This window comes from Mytilus californianus, unplaced genomic scaffold (assembly GCF_021869535.1).
Source record: "Mytilus californianus isolate M0D057914Y unplaced genomic scaffold, xbMytCali1.0.p SCAF_9, whole genome shotgun sequence".
Classification (NCBI taxonomy): domain Eukaryota; kingdom Metazoa; phylum Mollusca; class Bivalvia; order Mytilida; family Mytilidae; genus Mytilus; species Mytilus californianus.
Genome location: NW_026262745.1, coordinates 48,441,035 through 48,462,305, shown reverse-complemented (window position 1 = coordinate 48,462,305; position 21,271 = coordinate 48,441,035). Strand labels below are relative to the sequence as shown.

General features: G+C 33.7%; 1 protein-coding gene and 1 long non-coding RNA gene across 5 annotated transcripts; both read right to left on the bottom strand.

The window, feature by feature from the left end:
* Window positions 1-211: 211 nt before the first annotated feature.
* LOC127714592 (LITAF domain-containing protein-like) lies at window positions 212-20,391 on the bottom strand. Of its 2 annotated transcripts, XM_052220669.1 has the most exons (4): window positions 20,232-20,391; window positions 17,790-18,057; window positions 6,388-6,447; window positions 212-1,468 (listed from the first exon to the last, which is right to left on the bottom strand). In XM_052220669.1, the coding sequence occupies exons 1-3, from the start codon at window positions 20,269-20,271 to the stop codon at window positions 6,411-6,413; spliced, it is 345 nt and encodes a 114-aa protein (XP_052076629.1). In that variant the 5' UTR covers window positions 20,272-20,391; the 3' UTR covers window positions 212-1,468; window positions 6,388-6,410. The 2 variants fall into 2 exon arrangements, with proteins under 2 accessions (XP_052076629.1, XP_052076628.1); XM_052220668.1 differs by lacking the exon at window positions 6,388-6,447 and having other exon boundaries at window positions 20,232-20,386.
* LOC127714597 (uncharacterized) lies at window positions 13,480-14,356 on the bottom strand. 3 transcript variants are annotated; one of them, XR_007987804.1, is made up of 3 exons: window positions 14,262-14,356; window positions 14,115-14,198; window positions 13,480-14,051 (listed from the first exon to the last, which is right to left on the bottom strand). It is a non-coding gene; the product is annotated as an uncharacterized LOC127714597 (long non-coding RNA). The 3 variants fall into 3 exon arrangements; XR_007987805.1 differs by having other exon boundaries at window positions 14,304-14,321; XR_007987806.1 differs by lacking the exon at window positions 14,262-14,356 and adding an exon at window positions 14,241-14,258.
* Window positions 20,392-21,271: the final 880 nt, after the last annotated feature.

The window sequence follows — 21,271 nt, the reverse complement described above, 5'->3', positions numbered from 1 at the left end:
AATTAAAAAAATACAGAAATGAAGACACCCTCCGTACATCCTATGTGATTTTACATGAATTCATATTTAAAGTATGAAACCTCTTACGCATTTATTGTGGATGTACTTCAAATTTCTACCTCATCGTGTGTATTTTCGTGTGTAAGTAAATAATACTGCTTCGATCCCAAAACACTGTGTTACACATGCAGCTTACAAAACTAAAAAGACGTTTTAAAACTCTTTTTATAACTTTATATCGTAGATATTAAAATGTATAGAGGTACTAACATATATCATTTGATAAAAACCATGAATAACTTTTAGTAAGATAAGAAAATACAAGTTCATATACATGAATATATAAAAGGATTTAAACAAGATCATTATAAAAATTAAAAATCTATAGAATGAAATGATTTACTAAAACGTAAAAAATGACCTATCAAGCAGAATGAGTTGTAGATACTAGTATTTCATATCTTTTGGATAGTTTTGCAGTGTGTTTCGTAAATTATGCAAAGCTTTTTTTTTGAAACCCCCAAGAAAACTGAAAATTATTAATCAAACTTATACAGACAAGTAGCTAAAAATAAATCGACATGTAAAATGATCGACATATTTTTTGTTGAAACGGCAGTCTAAAATTATTTAATAGAAATACTTTTTCCTTCGCTTGATTCCCTACAAAACACAACGTTATCCTTAGAAGTAGCAAAACAATTTAACATACAACTGCGAGGTAAGACAAAATGACCTAAGCAGTAGTATCAAAATTGCATAAAAAACAACAACACAAAAGAAGAAAATGTTGAACCGCTTATCTTCTTTACTTGAAAAAAAACAAATGTATACATGTACACTTTATTTTACATTAATATTCAATTAGATTTTGTAGGCACAAAACAGTATACCTGAGCTTTAAAATTTGATTCATTTTTCTTATTGTGGATGACAATGACTGACGCTAATTTGATTCCAACGTGCGGCGTACAGAATTATAAGCCTGACATCTCTGATGATTTTTTTTTGTAAAAATTTGAAACTATGGCAACCATGGCAACTGTATTTGATACTAGCATTTCCCTTGCCTCAATTATAACAGATCGACACTTCAATGCAAATTAAAACTAAAGTGATTATAATGAATATATTATAGTTCATATTCAAAAAGGATTTAGGCACTGTTATGGAAATTGTGAGCACAGTTTTAAACATAATTTCTAAATGTTAAATACAAAAATGACAAAGCTTAGACCTTTCGAGAGGGTACAAAGCAGCTACAGATACATAATCAAACAACTTTACTACGATTGCATAGATGTAAACAACATCAATGTACGTCATGTGACTGAGTCTTTACTTTTAATGAGAGTCACATTATCCCAGTCTACTGTATTTCCCAACCACGTGTTGACAGTTTGGACACGTGTGTGTAACGTCTTTGCAGGCATCAACACAAAATGGAATAAAACAACAAATCCAAAATCTACAAAAGAAGAGAAAAGGTCAGACATATCAATTGTGTATTTCAAATTCATAAAAGTTCATGCTTGTCAGACCTCAGTTTAGCGGTAATATGATTATATTTGGATAGGAAACATTGATTTATCTTTTTTCGGCACATTCATTGATTATGTATAGAGATACTATTCTCAAAAATGGAAAGCTATTGGTCATGGGTGGATGCATAAGGTCCCTGAGGACAACTTCAACGTGTACAATGTAGGTTCTTTAATTTATTTAGGCCATTGTTCTCTATTTTTTATACTTCTTGCCCATTATTCTCTAATCTTTATAATTTAGCATCTTATTATTTTCTATTCTTAATTTTTTTTGGTCCATTTTTCTCTATTCTTTATATTTTTTGCCGATTGTTCTCTATTCTGTAAACCCCCATCCTCGTACAGAAGTCGCTCATTGGGTCAATCTAAAACAACCGTTTGTCGCTCATTGGTTCAATCAGAAACAACTGTTTGTCGCTCATTGATTCAATCAGAAACAACCATTTGTCACTCATTGGTTCAATCTAAAACAACCGTTTGTCGCATATTGGTTCAATCAGAAACAACTGTTTGTCGCTCATTGATTCAATCAGAAACAACCATTTGTCGCTCATTGGTTCAAACAGAAACAACCGTTTGTCGCTCATTGAAACAATCAGAAACAACCGTTTGTCGTTTATTTGTTCAATTAGAAACAACCGTTTGTCGTTCATTGGTTCAATCAGAAACAACCGTTTGTCGCTCATTGTTCCAATCAGAAACAACCGTTTGTCGCTCATTGCTTCAATCAGAAATTACCGTTTGTCGTTCATTGGTTCAATAAGAAATTACCGTTTGTGGCTCATTGGTCCAAACAAAAGAACCGTTTGTGGCTCATTGTTTCAATCAGAAACAATCGTTTGACGCTCATTGGTTCAATCAAAAAGCAACCGTTTGTCGCTCATTGGTTCAACAGAAACATCCGTTTGTCGCTCATTTGTTCCATCGATCAGAAACAACCGTTTGTGTTTTTATATTAGCCCAATCAGAAACAACCGTTTGTGGTTCATTGTTTCAATCAGAAATTATCGTTTGTCGTTCATTGGTTAGTCAGAAAATACAGTTTGTGGTTCATTGTTTCATTCAGAAACAACCGTTTTTCGCTCATTGGTTCAATCAGAAACAACATTTTGTCGCTCATTGGTTCAATCAGAAACAACCGTTTGTCGCTCATTTGATCAATCAGAAATTACCGTTTGTGGCTCATTGGTTCAATCAGAAACACACGTTTGTCGCTCATTGGTTCAATTAGAAATTACCGTTTGTGGTTCATTGGTTCAATAAGAAACAACCGTTTGTCGCTCATTGTTTCAATCAGAAACAGCCGATTGTCGCTCATTGGTTCAATCAGAAACACCGTTTGTCGCTCATTGATTTAATCAAAAACAACCGTTTGTCGCTCATTGTTTCAATCAGAAACAACCGTTTGTCGATCATTGGTTGAATCAGAAACAACCGTTTGTCGCTCATTGTTTCAATCAGAAACAACCGTTTGTCGCTCATTGGTTCAATCAGAAACAACAATTTGTCGCTCATTGGTTCAATAAAAAACAACCGTTTGTCGCTAATTGGTTCAACAGAAACAACCGTTCGACGCTCATTGGTTCAATCAATCAGAAACAACCGTTTGTCGCTTATTGGTTCAATATGATACAACCGTTTGTCATTCCTTGGTTCAATCAGACACAACCGTTTGTGCCTCATTGGTTCAATCAAAAACAACCGTTTGTGACTCAATGGTTCAATCAGAAACAACCCTTTTTTGTCACCTATTGGTTCAATCAAATACAACCGTTTGTGCCTCATTGGTTCAAATAAAAACAACCGTTTGTACCTCATTGGTTCAATCAGAAACAACCGTTTGTCGCTGATTGGTTCAATCAGAATCAACCGTTTGTCGTTCATTGGTTCAATCAGAAACAACCGTTTGTCGCTCATTGGTTCAATCAGAAACAGCCGTTTGTTGCTCATTGGTTCAATCAGAAACAACCGTTTGCCGCTCATTTGTTCAATTATAAACAACCGTTTGTCGCACATTTGTTCAATCAGAAACAACCGTTTGTCGCTCATTGTTCAATCGGAAACAACCGTTTATCTCATAGTAAAATGCAGTAAATTTAATTCGTGCCACTGAAGAGCTATTTCAATATACTTCCGCGGTTGTAAAATGATTTCTCTTGCGTTCATTGTATTAATAAGGCATTATAGAAAGGAAGATTCCCCTTGGGTAACAGTAAAAAGGTGCCACTGAAGAGCTATTTCAATATTTATTCGCGGTTGTGAAGTGAATTCCCTCGCGCATCATTGTTTAAATAAGACATTATGAAAAGGAAGATTCCCCTTGGGCAACAGTGAAAAATTGCCACTGAGATTTTTTAATTATCATCCGCGGTTGTAAAGTGAATTCCCTCGCGCATCATTGTATTAATAAGGCATTATGGAAAGGAATATTCCCCTTAGGCAACAGTAAATACGTGCAACTGGAGAGTTATTTCAATATTCATCCGCAGTTGACAATGGTTCCCTTGGGGAACTTTTGCCTTCAAGGAATACGTCAGAGTAACGAACTGTCTCGTGTACATGGTTATCATTGTATTGCATCAACAAGGAGATGATAATATAATAACATTACCTGCACATTGTGCTCGTTGACTTTCGAAAGAGAGCAATTTCATAACAGGGCAACCAAAACATCTGTTTTAATACAATGAACCTGATCAAATATTCCCGTAATTAACAAATGTAAAGCTCCTTAATTGTCTTGTAGTATTACTCAAATATACATTCTTAACGTATTAATACACTTAATGAAAAAGTCGCAATATTACTGATCATTATATGCTGATTGGTAAAGGGGAAACAACTCAAACTCGATATAACCGTTCGTAATATGTATCATTCTAGTGCGGCCTACAAACATTATTATTTCTGTAAGCAAACTCGAAAATAAAAAAAAAACTCTAAATAACACTGATGTAGGAGCCGTGGATATATTGTGTTCATTTCCTTTTTGAAAATGACCAGCCCTAGTTCTTTTGCAATATTTTTGAAGATTAATGTCATCTCATCAATTTAATAAAAGAACTGAGTTCCAATCACTGTCACCCACGTTGCACATATTTTATCTATCCAAGGTACAAGGGCAATAACTAACACTTTTTTTTATTCTTTAAAACTTTAAATAAATATCTTAGAGAAATGAAGGCTTCAGAGCAAATGCAATGCAATTTCCGTTATAGTTAATATTTCCAATGGGTATAACTCGTTAAAAATATTTGATCAGCACTCATTTTCGAATCTGTCAAAGACATTGCTGATATAAACCTATGATATAAGTTTCATAAAATTCTGGCAAAATTTGTACTCATGAGAGCGCTAACAATGCAATTTTCCATATAATTAATATTTCAAAGGGCCAAAACTCTTTTAAAAATAATTCGGATCTGCACTTATTTTCGAATTTGTAAGACATTGGTGATATAACCATATACAATAAATTTCATAAAATCTGGCCAAAATTGTACACAAGAGAGCGCTAACAATCAAGTTTCTATATAATCAATATTTCCAACTTGTCCGAGACACTGATGATATAAACCTATAATATAAATTTCATAAAAAACTGGCAAGAATTGTACACATAAGAGCACTCATAAGGCAATTTTCCATATAATTAATATTTCCAACAGGGCATAACGCTTTTCAAAATAATTGATCAGCACTGATTTTCGAATTTGTCCGAGAAATTGATGATATAAACCTATGATATAAGTTTCATAAACAATCTGGTGCTGCGCGGGGGACAAAAATAAGAAGATGTGGTATGATATCTAATGAGACAACTTTCCACGGGAGACCAAATGACGTAGATGTTAGCAACTATAGGCCACCGTACGGCCTTCAACAATGAGCAAAACCCATACCGCATAGAAAGCGATAAAAGGCCACGAAATGACAAATGTATATAATTCAAACGAGAAAACTAAACAGCCTGATTCATGTACCAAACAATAAACGGAAAACAAATATAATTATATACAGCAACAAACAACAACCACTGAGTTACATGCTCCTGCACTTTACATGCTCCTGCACTGGGGCAAGCATATACAAAATGTGGCGGGGTTAAACATGTTTGCGGACGCGCCAACCCTCTCCCTAACCTGAAGGACGATAAAAATCAGATAAAAGGGGCTTAAATCGTCAGATCAATACAAAGCACAAAAGTTTAAACAACTTACAAAAACATAAGAGACACAAAGTGCAGATCTGGGGGTATTCGCAGTTACTTAAAGCTAGTTCAAAGTCAATAACAACTAACAAGAAAATCATGTATCTAGGTTTTTTCTATCTTTTCCACTACCACTGTTTGTTGAAAAAATTTATTCTCCATTCACTTCCAATACAACACTTCACAGTTGTACTTGCAATATGGAATGATTGAATAGTATATTACTTGTTAATAGATACGAAAAACGAAATGTTTGTTTACTTTTCATTATATAACATCATCAATTACTTATTTTCTATATTGATATATTGTATAGTTTGTATGACATAATCTCTAATATCACCGCTGCTTTTTTCCCGATGTAAAGGTGAAGTTTCCCAATAATAATAATATAAGTTACACAGGGTGCTAGTGACCTAGTACGATATATACGGGTTCAGTAAGTTTATACATAGGGCTAGAGCGAGCGATATAAACTGAAAAAAACCCACCATATACCAAACTTGTCGTCAACACCCGGAGGACAGTGTAAAAATACGATCCATCCATTGCATGAATATTTTTGGTGCACTTAGTACTACTCAATGGGGTTTACTTTCAAAATATTCACACTATAACTTATAAGCTACTTACTTTAAACAGTATGTACTATACATTTATTTTTTGGATTGACTCTTGAATTGATGATACGTTCTATTAGAAATAAAAAAGTCACTAGAATTTACAATGATTCATTAGATACTGTATAACTATTATAAAATCTAAATAACACAGAAACTGGCCACGTACATTTACGGTACAGGTCGGTTGTATGATGATGCAGATAAATGGAAAACGTCCCCGAGTGAATTCCGTGCTGTATTAGCTGCATATTTTGTTCTATCTCGCTATAGCAATATTTAATAAGGGATATTGTATTCATTGATATATGACATTTTATATCAAAAACTAGGAAAGTAACCCAGGGGATGGTAAAACTACAAAGCATAAATTGAGGCTATTTTATCTGCAAGTTATTTTATATAGACGCATTTTATTTTCACTACTGCATATAACACATCCTTGTGAGGGACTGATGTTTATAGCCCTCACAGTTATCTATCACATTAGAAAGAAAAGAATATCTAGTGGTTTGTTTAGTCGGACATTTGCTGTTAGGCATTTAGATAAAGAGGACATGACATATAATCTTTTGATTAGATCGATGAAGTTGGATTGTGTAGACGGATATCCCCGGTATTTTTAATCCCACGCAGATACAAAATACATGATGCATAACCACACTACAGTATATAATAGTAGTGTATAATAGTAGTATAATGTAAATTGAAATCTATTAGCATGTCCTTGGGCAAAATATTAAACTACATATATGAACATGCATCTCGAAATTTGAAAACATTAATAAATGCAAAAATTGAAGTACTTGATGCGTTTTAACTCTTCGCCCTAAGAGAATGAATGACATTATGGTTTTTTCACAATTTGAAACTTCATGTTAGGAACGGTAAACATGGTAAATGAACATTTAGGATGCGCAACAACCGTCGGTATAAGGTAGCGCCCGATCCCCCCCCCCATCTCTTCAACCACTCGTTTCTTTTCACTAATAATTTGCAGTTACAGATAAAAAAAACTAATAATAAAATTAATTATATCTTGAGCCTTTAAAATCTCTATTCGTATAGCAATAATAAAGGTATTTAACAAATGGTGCGGTTAGTTCCTCGATATGCCTCTCCCACGAACAAGGTAAAAGTATTTTTTGCAACCTTTGCCATTTCTTGTAATTAAGAGGTATGTAAGTATTAAAAGTAGTAAATTTGTTTATTATAGTGACTTATGAACAGGTATCAAAGTTCGTATGTATATAAGGCTTTTAAGTCCTGTGAAATTTTTTGAAAAGCAGCCAACTTCGCTGGGGAATCCCTCAAATTTACCGTTAAATATTCGAACCTATCCTTTTAAACTTTGTATCTACTTAAAAGTAAAAGTAAAATAATCTGAGAGTTTGTATACAATATTCGTACATTGTAGGAACATTTACAGTTTTTTAACAAGCTTTAGAAACAGAGAAAAAAGCGAGTTCAAATAATTTTCTTATTTTCCTACACTGTGCGAATATTGTTTTCATCCTACAATTTAACATTGAGCTTAAACTATAGTTTTTCCCCATCCTAATCGTTGTTGAATGAAATCGACATGTATGGAACGCCATAGCTGTCTTATGTGTCTTTTTTATTGTTTTTCTATTATACGAAGATGCTTTTCTATTATACGATGGTGGTTTTCTATTATACGAAGGAGGTTTTCTATTATACGAAGGTGCTTTTCTATTATACGAGGGTGGTTTTCTATTATACGAAGGTGCTTTTCTATTATACGATGGTGGTTTTCTATTATACGAAGGTGCTTTTCTATTATACTAAGGTGGTTTTCTATTATACGAAGGTGCTTTTCTATTATACGATGGTGGTTTTCTATTATACGAAGGTGCTTTTCTATTATACGATGGTGCTTTTCTATTATACGATGGTGCTTTTGTATTATACGAAGGTGCTTTTCTATTATACGATGGTGCTTTTTTATTATAATAAGGTGCTTTTTTATTATGTGATGGTGGTTCCCGTGATTAACCGGAAGTGTGGAGTTTATTTGAAAAAGGGACGGACCAATTGCTAATGAAATACGAAAAAAAAAAAAATCAAGAAAATCAATTAAGTCTTTAAAATGAAATAGTTAGTTCAACATTTTTTAAGTAGATTTTGTACCGCTTAATGGAGTCAAAAAGCGAGACATAGGTATGCTGTTTCCGGCGGCGTCAACAATGTATTAGTTTGTGATTAGGTCTAGTTTATGGTGAAGCCCTAGTGATAAGTTAAAGATATTTGGTATGCAGTTGTATTAGTATTGACATATCTCATTACCATGGAGATTATTGGCCATGCCCCCTCAGTTATGGTCTATTGACTCTGAAATTATTCCTAAGAATCATGTATTAGTTTGTGATTAGGTCAATTATTGGGGAACCAATAGTGGTAAGTTAATGATACTTGGTAAGGAGTTGTATAAGCATTGGCATATCTTATTTCCATGGAGATTATTTGGCCCGTCCCCTCAGTCATTGTCTATTGACTGAATTTTTTGTTTAGTTTTTATGGAGCCTGCGACTTTTCACAGAAAGCTCGACATATGGATAGTGATCGGGCGGCGTTAGCTAACTTATTAAAAGCTTTATATTTTAGGTGGAAGACCTGGATTGTTCATACTTTGTATATAGATGCTCAATGATACTTAGTTTCCGTCTGTCACATGGCCTATGTTCTTAACCCAATTTTCATGGTTCAGTGACTGCTTGAAAAAAAGTTATGATTTTTTGTAATGTTAATCTCTCTCTTATTATGAGTAATAGGATAACTTTATTTGGTATGTGCGTACCTTGTAAGGTCCTCATGCCAGTCAGACAGTTTTCACTTGACCTCAACCTCATTTCATGGATCAGTGAACAAGGTTAAGTTTTGGTGGTGAAGTCTTTATCACAGATACTTTAAGCAGTAGGTCCAGTATTTTTGGCGTATGGAATGATTGTAAGGTGTACATGTCCATCTGGCAGGTGTCATCTGACCTTGACCTCATTTTCATGGTTCAGTGGTTATAGTTAAGCTTTTGTGTTTTGGTTATTTTTTCTTATACTATAAGCAATAGGTCAACTATATTTAGTGTATGGAATAATTGTAAGGTGTACATGTATTTCTTGTTTGGTTTATATTACCTTGACCTGATTTTTATACTCATGTTTATGTGATAGTTAGGCTTTCTATTTAGGACTATCAACATATTATCAATGTTTAGTAAAGAAGGCGAGACATTTCAGTGTGTGCACTCTTCTCATGTATTAGTTTGTGATTAGGTCAGTTTATGGGGAACCACTAATGGTAAGTTAATGATAATAGGTATGCAGTTGTATACGCATTGGCATATGCCATTTCCATGGAGATTATTTGGCCCCGCCCCTCATTCATGGTCTATTGACTTTGAATTTTTTGCTTAATTTCAATGTATTTGTTTGTGATTAGGTCAGTTTATGGGGAACCACTAGTGGTAAGTTAATGACAATTGATATGCAGTTGTATAAGCATTGGCATATGTCATTTCCATGGAGATTATTTGGCCCCGCCCCTCAGTCATGGTCTATTGACTTAAACTTTTGCTTAGTTTTCATGCATTAGTTTGTGATTAGGTTGGTTTATCGGGAACCACTAGTGGTAGGTCAATGATATTTGGTATGCAGTTGTCATAACATTTGTTCACCTCATTACCACAAAGATTATTTGACCTTGCTCCCTCAGTTATGGTTTATTGACTTTGAAATTTTGCTTAGTTTACATGTATTAGTTTGTGTTTAATTTTGTTTAAAGGGAATTATGATAAGTCAATGGTATTTGGTATTAGCATTGGCACATCTCATTTCCATGGAGATTGTTTAGCCATGTACCTTCAGCCATGGTTCATTGACTTTGAATATTTGCAAAACTTGCATGTTAAAGTGTTGCTATTTTAATTTCAACATATGCATTATAAAAATTACCAATAAGGGAGACATATCTCTATGATAACAGTTTATTTATTTTAGTAAACCTGACTGGAGGAATTTCAGTAGAAAAAAATCTATTTAATTTGAATTTTCTGTGTTTGATATCTTCATACCATGACTCTAAGTTTTAAAAAGGTATCTGGGGGGGGGGACATGCCCCCCAGACCCTCTTAGAAAATTTCTCGCATTTGGCCCTCAACAGTGATACTACTAAAAAAAACTTTTAAATTAGATAAACACCTCTGCGTTAAAGATGAGCATCACCACACAAGTTGGAGACTGTTCTTAGTGGGTGAACGGTAGAAGATGCCTTGAAATGAAATTTAGCTCAAGTTCAAGATAGGTGATACTCCTATATAGCCAAATTTAATCACTGGAAAGCATTTTCGCAAATATTAGCATTGATTTCATTACATCAAAAATGGTTTTAACCCAAGTCTAATAGTAAAAATAAGTACATTCAGCTACATACTAGTACCTCGGACAGTTTCGAAAAGTACCTGTTCGCTAAAGCTTGCCGACACATTTTTTTTAAAATCAATGGACTTGTGTACTCTCGCAATACTTGTGACACAGTAAAACCTGTCTAAACCGAACCGATTATAGTTAGTTGAAGTGGAGACATATAAAACAAGAGATTGGAAACTCTGAATATTATACAATAGAAAATTGAAGAGATTTCGGTCTGGAACATTTTATGACAAAATGAAGTTTTCATATTATCATGACAATATTTTGAAAATTACTAAATAACAAAGTATTGAGGGCATGTGTTGATTTTTGATACTTCTTTTACAACTTCTGTGATCGGTATATTTAGATATCTTGTTAAGTTTTTGAAAAATTAAGGAATATTTCTGAAAACTTAACTACTTTCTTTCTCTATATATGACTCTTATACATGTTATATTCTTATCCACGCATGTGGCTGCGATATTTCTCGAGATTTCACAAAGTTGCTTATCTCTAGTATTATATGTCTCTGGTTCAAGTACTTTTTAATTTGGCAAATTGTAAGACCAATGACTTAATATTCAGGACACAATTAATGATTTTCAGTTCAAACACAAACATTTAAATATTTGTTCATTATCGGCCAAATTCTTTAAATGCATGTAAAAGTCACAGTTACATAAGTTTTCATTTAAAGCATTACCGAAGAATTTCATTTAGCTGAACCATGTAGCCAACCTTTATATATAAAAAATAAAGATAAAACAAGGAATGGCAATAATTCGATATAAAACATCAAAAATAGAGACATACAGCGACAACACAAAAAGGAAAATGTACAGAAGGTAGAGAGAAGTCCCGACTTGGTACAGGCACTCTGTCAAAACTTGGCAGAGTGGTGGGGTTGAACCATGTTTATGGGTACACTAACCTTGCCCCTCAATCTACTCGACTTCCTATCAAGATTCGAAAGACGCGCAGCAAAAAGACTTGCACAATACAATTGCCAACTCAGCGTCCATATAAGTTAGAAAATTTGTTTATAATAAATACTAAAATAGTAAGAGGATATACAGATCTGTACATTGTACATGTACTACCTCTACACAAAATAATACAGTTACATATAACCAATATACCACTGTAAAGCTTGAAGTTGTTGAAAAGTCATGGGGTTTTATAAGATTAAGTATATAAAGAAGTTATGCAGTTATTCATTTACGTTCAAGATATGAAGGAAATTTAGTAAATTACAAATAAGTTTTAATAACCAGTTTAGTTATTTCTTTCAATGACTTCCAAACATTCAAGATAATAATCTATTCCAAAGTTAGTATTGCTTCTTATCAATTGTCGAGTTGAATCCAGCCTGCATTGATCACTTATCATGCGTGCAAGGGGTCCAAATATTAGTCTCTCGCCCTCTTCTACATCATTTTGATCCACATAGCCTTCAATTCCATAATCTTGCAAATTTGCTTCTCCTTCGGTAATTCCTACGGCATTTTGAAGTTGACCTGAAGTTCACAAGCTCAATGGAGATGAATTAACAGTGCGTAGTCTATGACCAGCCCATGCCTCTGCCAAAAATTGAAGCTTCCTGTTTAGTTCGTCCATGAAAACAAAGTGGAGAGCAGCTAAGTTTGTCAGTTTTAGTGGGTCTAGATAACCTTCATCTTCCATGAAATAAAATAAGTTGTAAAAGTAACTAAGCACACCTTCATACACATCTCTCCATAGTCTCTCAATCCGTTGATTATGAGTGCTTTTTCCCGTTACCATACTGTTGGGCCTTTTTGAATCAACATGTAGTTTGCCACAGAAACATTTTCCAATCCTTTGTCAGACCTAACTTTATTGGGTATCCCATACTTTGCATCACCGGAGAAGAAACAATCCAAAACTGTTCTTGATGTGTTGTTGTCGGTACATTTTAAAAATGTTATCAATCGACTAAACCCGTCAATGCCACCTACAATAACAAATCTCCACCGGACAAGTTTATGATTTGTATCTATGTGCCAGAGGTGATTTGGACCAATTACATTGTAAACACGCCTATTAAGCCTACCAGTACGTCTCGCCTGTACACCGGCGGTATCTAATCGATGCATACACTCCCTAGTCTCCATCTCTGTACTCTTATGCCTTTTAATAGAAGCATCTGTTGCAATAGTGTTTCGCCACACAATGGAAACTCTTTCATTATTTGTCCAAGTGTCAAGTCTAAATCACTGTCATCAATTTGTGTAAAATTCATTTTGCTTAATCCAAACTGTGACATTCTTCGGTAAATGGTGCTTTCAGACACGGACAACAATTTAGAAATGTCGGATATTTTAAATCCATTTTCAAGAACAGACTTTGGAATATCAAATTTCGGAGGGCCGCATTCAGAGTTTATTTTATTAGGGGCAGACGTTCCATATTTTACACATTCAGTTCTTAACTTCATCATATCTGCCCTACTAGATACACCTAATATTTCAATTTCATGTGTCGAAAGCCTACATACAATGTCTGGAGTGATTTTCTCTCTCTCAAAGTTTAGAAATGCTTGCTGCAAGTTTAATTTCTGTAAAACGTTTAACATTTTAGTATTCACAGCCATGGCCGCCATGTTGGTTCGGTGACATTCAAATATACGCCACGCTTCCGGTTAATCACGGAAACCCCCATCACATAATAAAAAAGCACCTTATTATAATAAAAAAGCACCATCGTATAATAGAAAAGCACCATCGTATAATAGAAAAGCACCATCGTATAATAGAAAACCACCTTCGTATAATAGAAAACCACCATCGTATAAAAGAAAAGCACCTTCGTATAATAGAAAACCACCATCGTATAATAGAAAACCACCATCGTATAATAGAAAAGCACCTTCGTATAATAGAAAACTACCTTCGTATAATAGAAAAGCACCTTCGTATAATAGAAAACCACCATCGTATAATAGAAAAGCACCTTCGTATAATAGAAAAGCACATTCGTATAATAGAAAACCACCATCGTATAATAGAAAAGCACCTTCGTATAATAGAAAAGCAATAAAAAAGACACACAAGACAGCTATGACATTCAAATACACGCCACGCTTCCGGTTAATCACGGAAACCACCATCACATAATAAAAAAGCACCTTATTATAATAAAAAAGCACCATCGTATAATAGAAAAGCACCATCGTATAATAGAAAAGCACCATCGTATAATAGAAAAGCATCTTCGTATAATAGAAAACCACCTTCGTATTATAGAAAACCACCATCGTATAAAAGAAAAGCACCTTCGTATAATAGAAAAGCACCTTCGTATAATAGAAAACCACCATCGTATAATAGAAAAGCACCTTCGTATAATAGAAAACTACCTTCGTATAATAGAAAAGCACCTTCGTATTATAGAAAACCACCATCGTATAATAGAAAAGCACCTTCGTATAATAGAAAAGCACCTTCGTATAATAGAAAACCACTATCGTATAATAGAAAAGCACCTTCGTATAATAGAAAAGCAATAAAAAAGACACATAAGACAGCTATGGCGTTCCATAGACATGCATGACTTAAACGCGGACCGCAATGAGGACCCCGAATTAAACTGTTATAATTCAGTGAACATAACCGTTCGCTCACAACAGAAGCACGATGCAAGGAGATTATAGACGTCTAGTATACGTTTATTCGTGAATGTTATCTGTATAGTAAAAAGGCCGATTGAAGGATAAAAAGTGCTAAAATTCCATAGCCACTGTAATTTGGAAATGATTGTTACTTAGATGTTTGTCATATTTCTAACAGCCTATGTAACGGAGCAAAAAATGATCCAATAAAGAAGGAAACCTGTTAAATGTATACAGAGAATAGTGATTACCATATGATTATCTTTTTATATTGAATGAGCGTTTGTTTAGCTAAAGTTTACATCTTCATGTCTTATCTTGTGTTGAAACAGTTTTTTAAAAAAAAAAACCTGAAATTGTATTAGTGCATTTACGTTTAGGAAACCCACACTTATCCATTGGCTCTTTAAATAAAATTTAATAATGAATTAAATTATCAAACGTTCCTCTGTGAAAGTAATATTCCGGGTTAGGGCAGCCAGACAAACCTCGATATGATCCGTTTGGTTATGGCAGATGTGCAAGTACGATTTCATGACGATCTGGTCTGAATTTTAAGAGTCAAAATCCAATACCCACCATTTTGTATATTATAAGTCTCATCAGCGGCGCTCGAATCAAAACAGTTAGAAAGCCAAATCAAGTTAAAAGTTGAATCTCATCAGCGGTGCTAGCTGGAATCAAAAAAGTTGGAAAGCCAGCTCAAGTTAAAAGCTTAATGACATTGAAAACCAAAATTCCAAAATATTGTGCCAAATACGACTAAGATCATCTTTGGTCTTCGAATAATTCATCATTTTATAAACAGTAAAATTGCAAAAACATGTATGACAGTATCAATGACATTTCATGTCAACACAGAATTGGTGACTATAATGGGTATAGAATAAAGTTTCGCGCTTATTTGCATCTTCAGACTGGAAAGAATGAAAACAAGATCAAAATTCCAAATAAGGCAAAGATTTTTACACTACCTACATGACCTTATACCCTCGTATTTCAATGGGCGGTAAAAAATTAACTGAGTGAGATGTTGGTAGCACGTACCTGAACATATTGTTTAAGGGAGACCATGTCCTCATATTTTCTCCCTTTCTTACCAACTTCCCCAAGTATATTTAAACAAGGAGGTTGTATGAGTTGGTGGTATACTGAAATTACCGTGTCCGTCTGTCCGTCTATATAACCTTGATTTAAAGAACAAACTGGTATTTTGAATGGACACCTGTTTATATCGTGTCAAAATTAATTTTCCAAATATATATATGTCACTGGATGTTCAGTATTTCCCACATTTTACAAAGGGTTTTCTCCGTGAAATGAGCATGCTTCAAATATTTATCCCTGGACCTCACGTTATCAACAACCAATAAATTTATCAATCTATTTTCTGCTGTTAGGAATGGAAGAATAACTTCACAGCTGGTTTTAAAAATGTTTCCTTATATATTTATAATTAAAATACAATTAAAGTCATGTCATTTCTCTACCGAAACATTAAACAAGTAACAGTAACAATTTTCCGAAAGAGTGACTTGGGCATGTTTCGTATACAAATTTATAAATTCTCCCCTTTGCATTAAGGTGGCGCGGTAGTATTTCCTGGTCCATAGGGATAATGATGGCTTTTTTAGAATTTTCACCACTTTCTAACACTGTCCAAAATTCTACATACACAGTTAACTGAAGTACTTTCATTATAATATTCAGAAATGAATTTGAATATGTATCATGACCGTTTACTTGTTTTGCTATCTTTAAAAACCTAAGGCCACTTGTGCTTTTATGTCTTTTATCATGCAGTGAATACAAAATTTAAAAAAATTCTCAAAACTTCATTTTCACCTGTATGTAAAATTATTTCATATTTTTCTACACCTGATTCATCCCTCAGTTTGGGAAAGTATGTCCAATTGATACTGTATTTTTTGTCAAATCACATTGTTCAGATACATTGACTAAAGTAGGGTACACAAAAGAGCAACCTAAATTCCGGAATGCAAATACTACCGCGCCACCTTAAAACCCATGCTCAGTTGGCGTTAAGCGTTGTGGGATGCATAAATACGCAGTCACGCGGGATTAAAAAAAACACATAAAATTGTAACTCTGATCTTAATCCTTCACTGTGTCAATCAATTATCTTCAATTAACGACAAGTGTATGCATACTTCACATCTTAAATACAAAAAACAAAGCCACAAATTATAAATGACCTATATTTGCTTATATCTTCGTCATTGTAGATAGTTGTCTGACTGGCAATCCTGTCATATGTTATGTTTATATTAGGAGGAAATATATACACGACTGTTTGATAATCCATGTACCAAATATGAAACCAGATACACAGATCTACCACGCCTAAATAATGATTCAATAAACTTGTCACCATAAAATGTATGTTCATACTTGATATTTATTCATAATTTTGAATGATTGGTTAATAGTGTGCAGTCCAGTGGCAAATATTACTTGCATATTCGAGACGTAAGCCGAAACGATACCAGTTTTGTTAGTGAAAGAATGGCTAGATTTTTAGGTATCGTATAAGAGGGTCCGGATGGTGGACTTTAGGCCGGGTGAGCTAAAAAGTATATGATTTCCGATGAGGAAAAATATTATATCTTGGCCGCTATTGCATTCAATACTTTGTCCTAGAGCATAGCTTTATATGCATTAGAGAGGTTCCGAGTTAAACGCGATACTTGCACACTAGCACCAATGCTGATAAACAAGATTTCGAAAATGGACAATGAAACCTTACTGTAGGAAAAATCAATAATGCTGAAATATTTAGTACTATATTATAAATTATTGCAATAATATTGAGGAATATAAATGCAATAACCTTATAATATACCACTGTTATCCTAGAGGTCTAAGATTTTGATTAACTGCGTTTATACTTAACAAATTGCAAAAAGGTGCTATCCATTGATTTCTATCAGGTAAATTAAAATAAAAAACAAGTTAAGTTTTCAAAGATTACTTTCAAAAACATTAGAACCGGGTATCTTTGATGAATTTATTTGTAATCAAAAGTAGTAACCCTTATCTATTCAATTGACACAGCTTTTATACATGACAAAGACATTTTCAGTCTTGTACCTTTACTGTAGGAGATAGGCTGAAGCGATATACACAACCGCAATCATTAAGCTATCGCAGTCTTATTATGTAATTTATGTTATTAATGTATTGTCATTAACTTGCATTATTCTTTCAAAATCGGTATTTCGCAAATGATATTGCAGCATAATACAGAAGCTAATTATATGTAACGAAAATTACGAACGGACAGACGGACATGGTATTTTCAGTATACCACCCACTCATTAGATAATAAAGCTGACTTACCCAAATATAAACATAACTCCACAAAGAATCCATGCCAACATTCCAGTATCATAATTCAAAGCGGTGACTATATCTGCTCTACATGCTGGACATTGCATACGGACTGGAGATTCCCTGAACACCTGATTAACAATCATAGGCTGTTGTATTACAACTGTCTGCGTCTGTGGTTGACCTTGTGGGTAACCTTGTTGAGGTTGACCTTGTGGATAACCTTGTTGAACTTGTGGGTACATTGGTTGACCTTGTTGTCCCGGTGGAGGATAACCTTGATAATGAAAACAAAAAAATGATATTCATAAAATTGAGAATGGAAATGGGGAATATGTCAAAGAGACAACAACCCGACCAAAGGGCAGACAACAGCCGAAGACCACCAATGGGTCTTCAATGCAGCGAGAAAATCCCGCACCCGGAGGTGGTCCTCAGCTGGCCCCTAAACAAAATTGTGCATTAGTTCAGTGAAAATGGACGTCACACTAAAATCAAAAACATATAAATGAACTAAAATTAAAAAACATACAAGACTAACAAAGGCCAGATGCCCCTTACTTGGGACAGGCGCAAAAATGCGGCGGGGTTAAACATGTTTTGTGAGATCTCAACCCTCCCCCTATATTGCAGTCCATTTTTACAAGAAAAACAGTTAGTACATTTGTAATGCTAAATGTATAGTGTTTTTTTTTACATCTCAATAAAGACAGTGTGTTATCTAACGGGTAAAGTTAACATGCAGTTTTGACACCGTTGAAGGTCTGTATAATGGATTAATAAAAATACAAAAGTTATGATAATTTAAATCAAGACAAAAAAAATATATAAATCTATTCAATATCATCAATGCAGAATGTGTACTTTGTATCAATAAACACTTACCAAAAGCATTGGGGTTTTTTCAACTTTTTTTCTTGTATTACTAATACCAGACTTCGTAAATAGTGCAGCTGCTGATACCAACATACTCTTTGAAAACTGTTGTGTTGTGCTAATGACGTATTTTGGTAGCAAATTTAATTTTAAAGCACAAAATTAATATGATAGGATTGAGTATTGCTTGCTTAACGTCCAGTGGCAATAAGTGTATGCATATTCAGGTCGAAAAATCTCTTAACAGTTATGTGATAGTCCGGCATCTTAATAGGGAGTAGGAGTAATATGTACACCTTATAGGATTGTCAGCTTTCTTTAGCTGATTTTTAAGTAATTGTTTATATAGATCATGATAGATAGCAGATAGAAAGGGACCGATAACCTGGAACCCCCAATTCCATTCCTCTTTTCTCCCTTAAGGTGGTACCTAACACTACAGGGAGATAACTCTGTAAAAATCAGTTAAACGTTTTAAATACGTTGTATTGTTAAGGAAATATTAAGGTTCTCAATGATCAAAATTAGTGTTTGTCAAACTGCTATATAACCAATGAAATTTTTCTGATAAAATGGTTGGTTCAAATTTTTTGAAATTTTTATATTTTTGTCAAAGGGTCAGAGTAAACGTTTTGTCAAAATTTTATGAAAATTAAACGAGCCAAATTAATATTAGTCAAGGTGTTGGGTACCACCTTAAAGTATCAACTTCTGAAAAAATATATATTCCTTTACTGCAGTGAAAAAGGTGTTCTATCTTATAACACTGTAATAAGGGTGACAAAATAAGGAAATACTACGTTTATCTTTTGAACCATCCATTAACGTAACAAGCAAAGACATGCATGAAACGGGGGCTTAATCCCTAAAAAAGAACAATGTTTTTAAATGTATCCTCATCAAAAACATTTTAAACTATTCAGTCAATTGTCCCAGTTATACACGTCACGTGATCTGAACATTGGGAGATGCGTGTGTATTGCCCTCAAGCTGTCGCATAATGTCATATAAATGTAGAGTTATTATCTTGGTGTGTTTCATTTATTCACTCATGATCGTATCAGAGTAAAAAAGAAAGGTCATAAAAGTGTTTCATTAATATTTTTTCGGGCTGATCACAGATCATCACACGGTGAAAGATCAAAACTTATTTAAATAAAAGTTGAAAGAACTTATAGGGAAAGAATTCTATTTATAAAGAGATGATAACGTGTATTATCATGATTATCGATTTATTGATAACTTTGTATAGATGTTCGACATGATGCCATTTCCCTTGGCGAATAGTCAGCTACAGGTTGATTAACTGTATAAATATATAGCCCAAGTTGTTTAATTGCACGTAATGTTCTTTTTAACACATTTTCTTTTCTCAATAATGCATAGAGTGATGTATATGTTATGAAAACTTGTATCTTTGTAAAAATTAACCAATTTCTTGATACGCTTCAATAAATATTTCACCTACTAATAGAATAGATGAATGTTTGTAGACATCTGTTTCTCATCAAAGTTAGGCATAACGAGCCAGACAATTAAGAATTTATATGTTATAAAATTAATTTGATAATTTACCTGGTTGTCCCTGCTGTGGGTACGGTCCCTGTCCTTGCATTGTGAATCGTTTACGGCCTGCACTGCAGATTTGTTCAATAAATTAACACACACTGTTGATACACAGCCGGCTAACCTACAGTTAAGGTCTGTGGTTGGTAAGTGTAACACGCACGATAGTCGCTACAACATACAGTAGACGAATAATTGGCCGATAAAAAATATCTTAAAGTAAGTAAATTAATTGCTTATACGTGTCTTATAAAGATGGTGTGATTTGACAAGTGAGATAACTTTGAAATATATTTTTATTAAACAATTTAAAATATTTAAATTGAGTTTGCTTCGAATATCAAAACAAATTTTTAAATTTGATAAATGCTTATTTTCCCTACTTACAGAAAATATATATTAGATATTAATAAACGCAATATTTTACAGTGAATTTTAATCTGATTTGCAGCATTTAATAGATTTAGATGCACACGGATAAAAGTAGTCATATTGCCTTCTCAGGGCAATATCGGAGAATAAAAGGATAAATTTTCAAGTTTAATTTAGTTTAAAAATACTTGTTTTCTATAAGTGTCATGTGTGTGGTTAAAAACCTCGAAAGTTGTTTTTATTTGATAACAACAAAAAAATGAAAACTATATTTTATACATTTCATGCGTCCGAAGCGCTTTTCTGGAATTACCTTCATCAGGAACGCTCAAAGCCAAATATTCAAAAGCCAAGGATTTGTAAGAATCGAACCAGTTCAAGAGCTATATGAACAAAACAGACTTAAGATAATAGCTTAATCCATCTAAGGTCAACTTTGATTGATGGAGTTGAAACCTTAGTTTCTTAATAATTCATAAATTTATATACGAACAATTTGAGAAATGTTTGGTATAAATTTGACATAATTCTGGACAAATTTGTGGTGTAAAGCTTTCCTCGGTCTTTTCCTGTTTCCAATCATTTCTATTTTTGATTTTCTCACACTACAAACGGACAGCATTTTTACTGCAATGTAAACGTACAAAACCTATTTAAGCCCTACGACACTTTTGTAT

Excerpts from the sequence above, each read along its gene's own strand:
- LOC127714592 (XM_052220668.1), bottom strand. The coding sequence starts at position 20,271 with ATGCAAGGACAGGGACCGTACCCACAGCAGGGACAACCAG. Across the intron at positions 18,058-20,231 it reads CCCACAGCAGGGACAACCAG|GTTATCCTCCACCGGGACAA; the intron begins GTAAATTATCAA and ends TTCATTATCAAG. Across the intron at positions 1,469-17,789 it reads GGAGTTATGTTTATATTTGG|ATTTTGGATTTGTTGTTTTA; the intron begins GTAAGTCAGCTT and ends CTTCTTTTGTAG.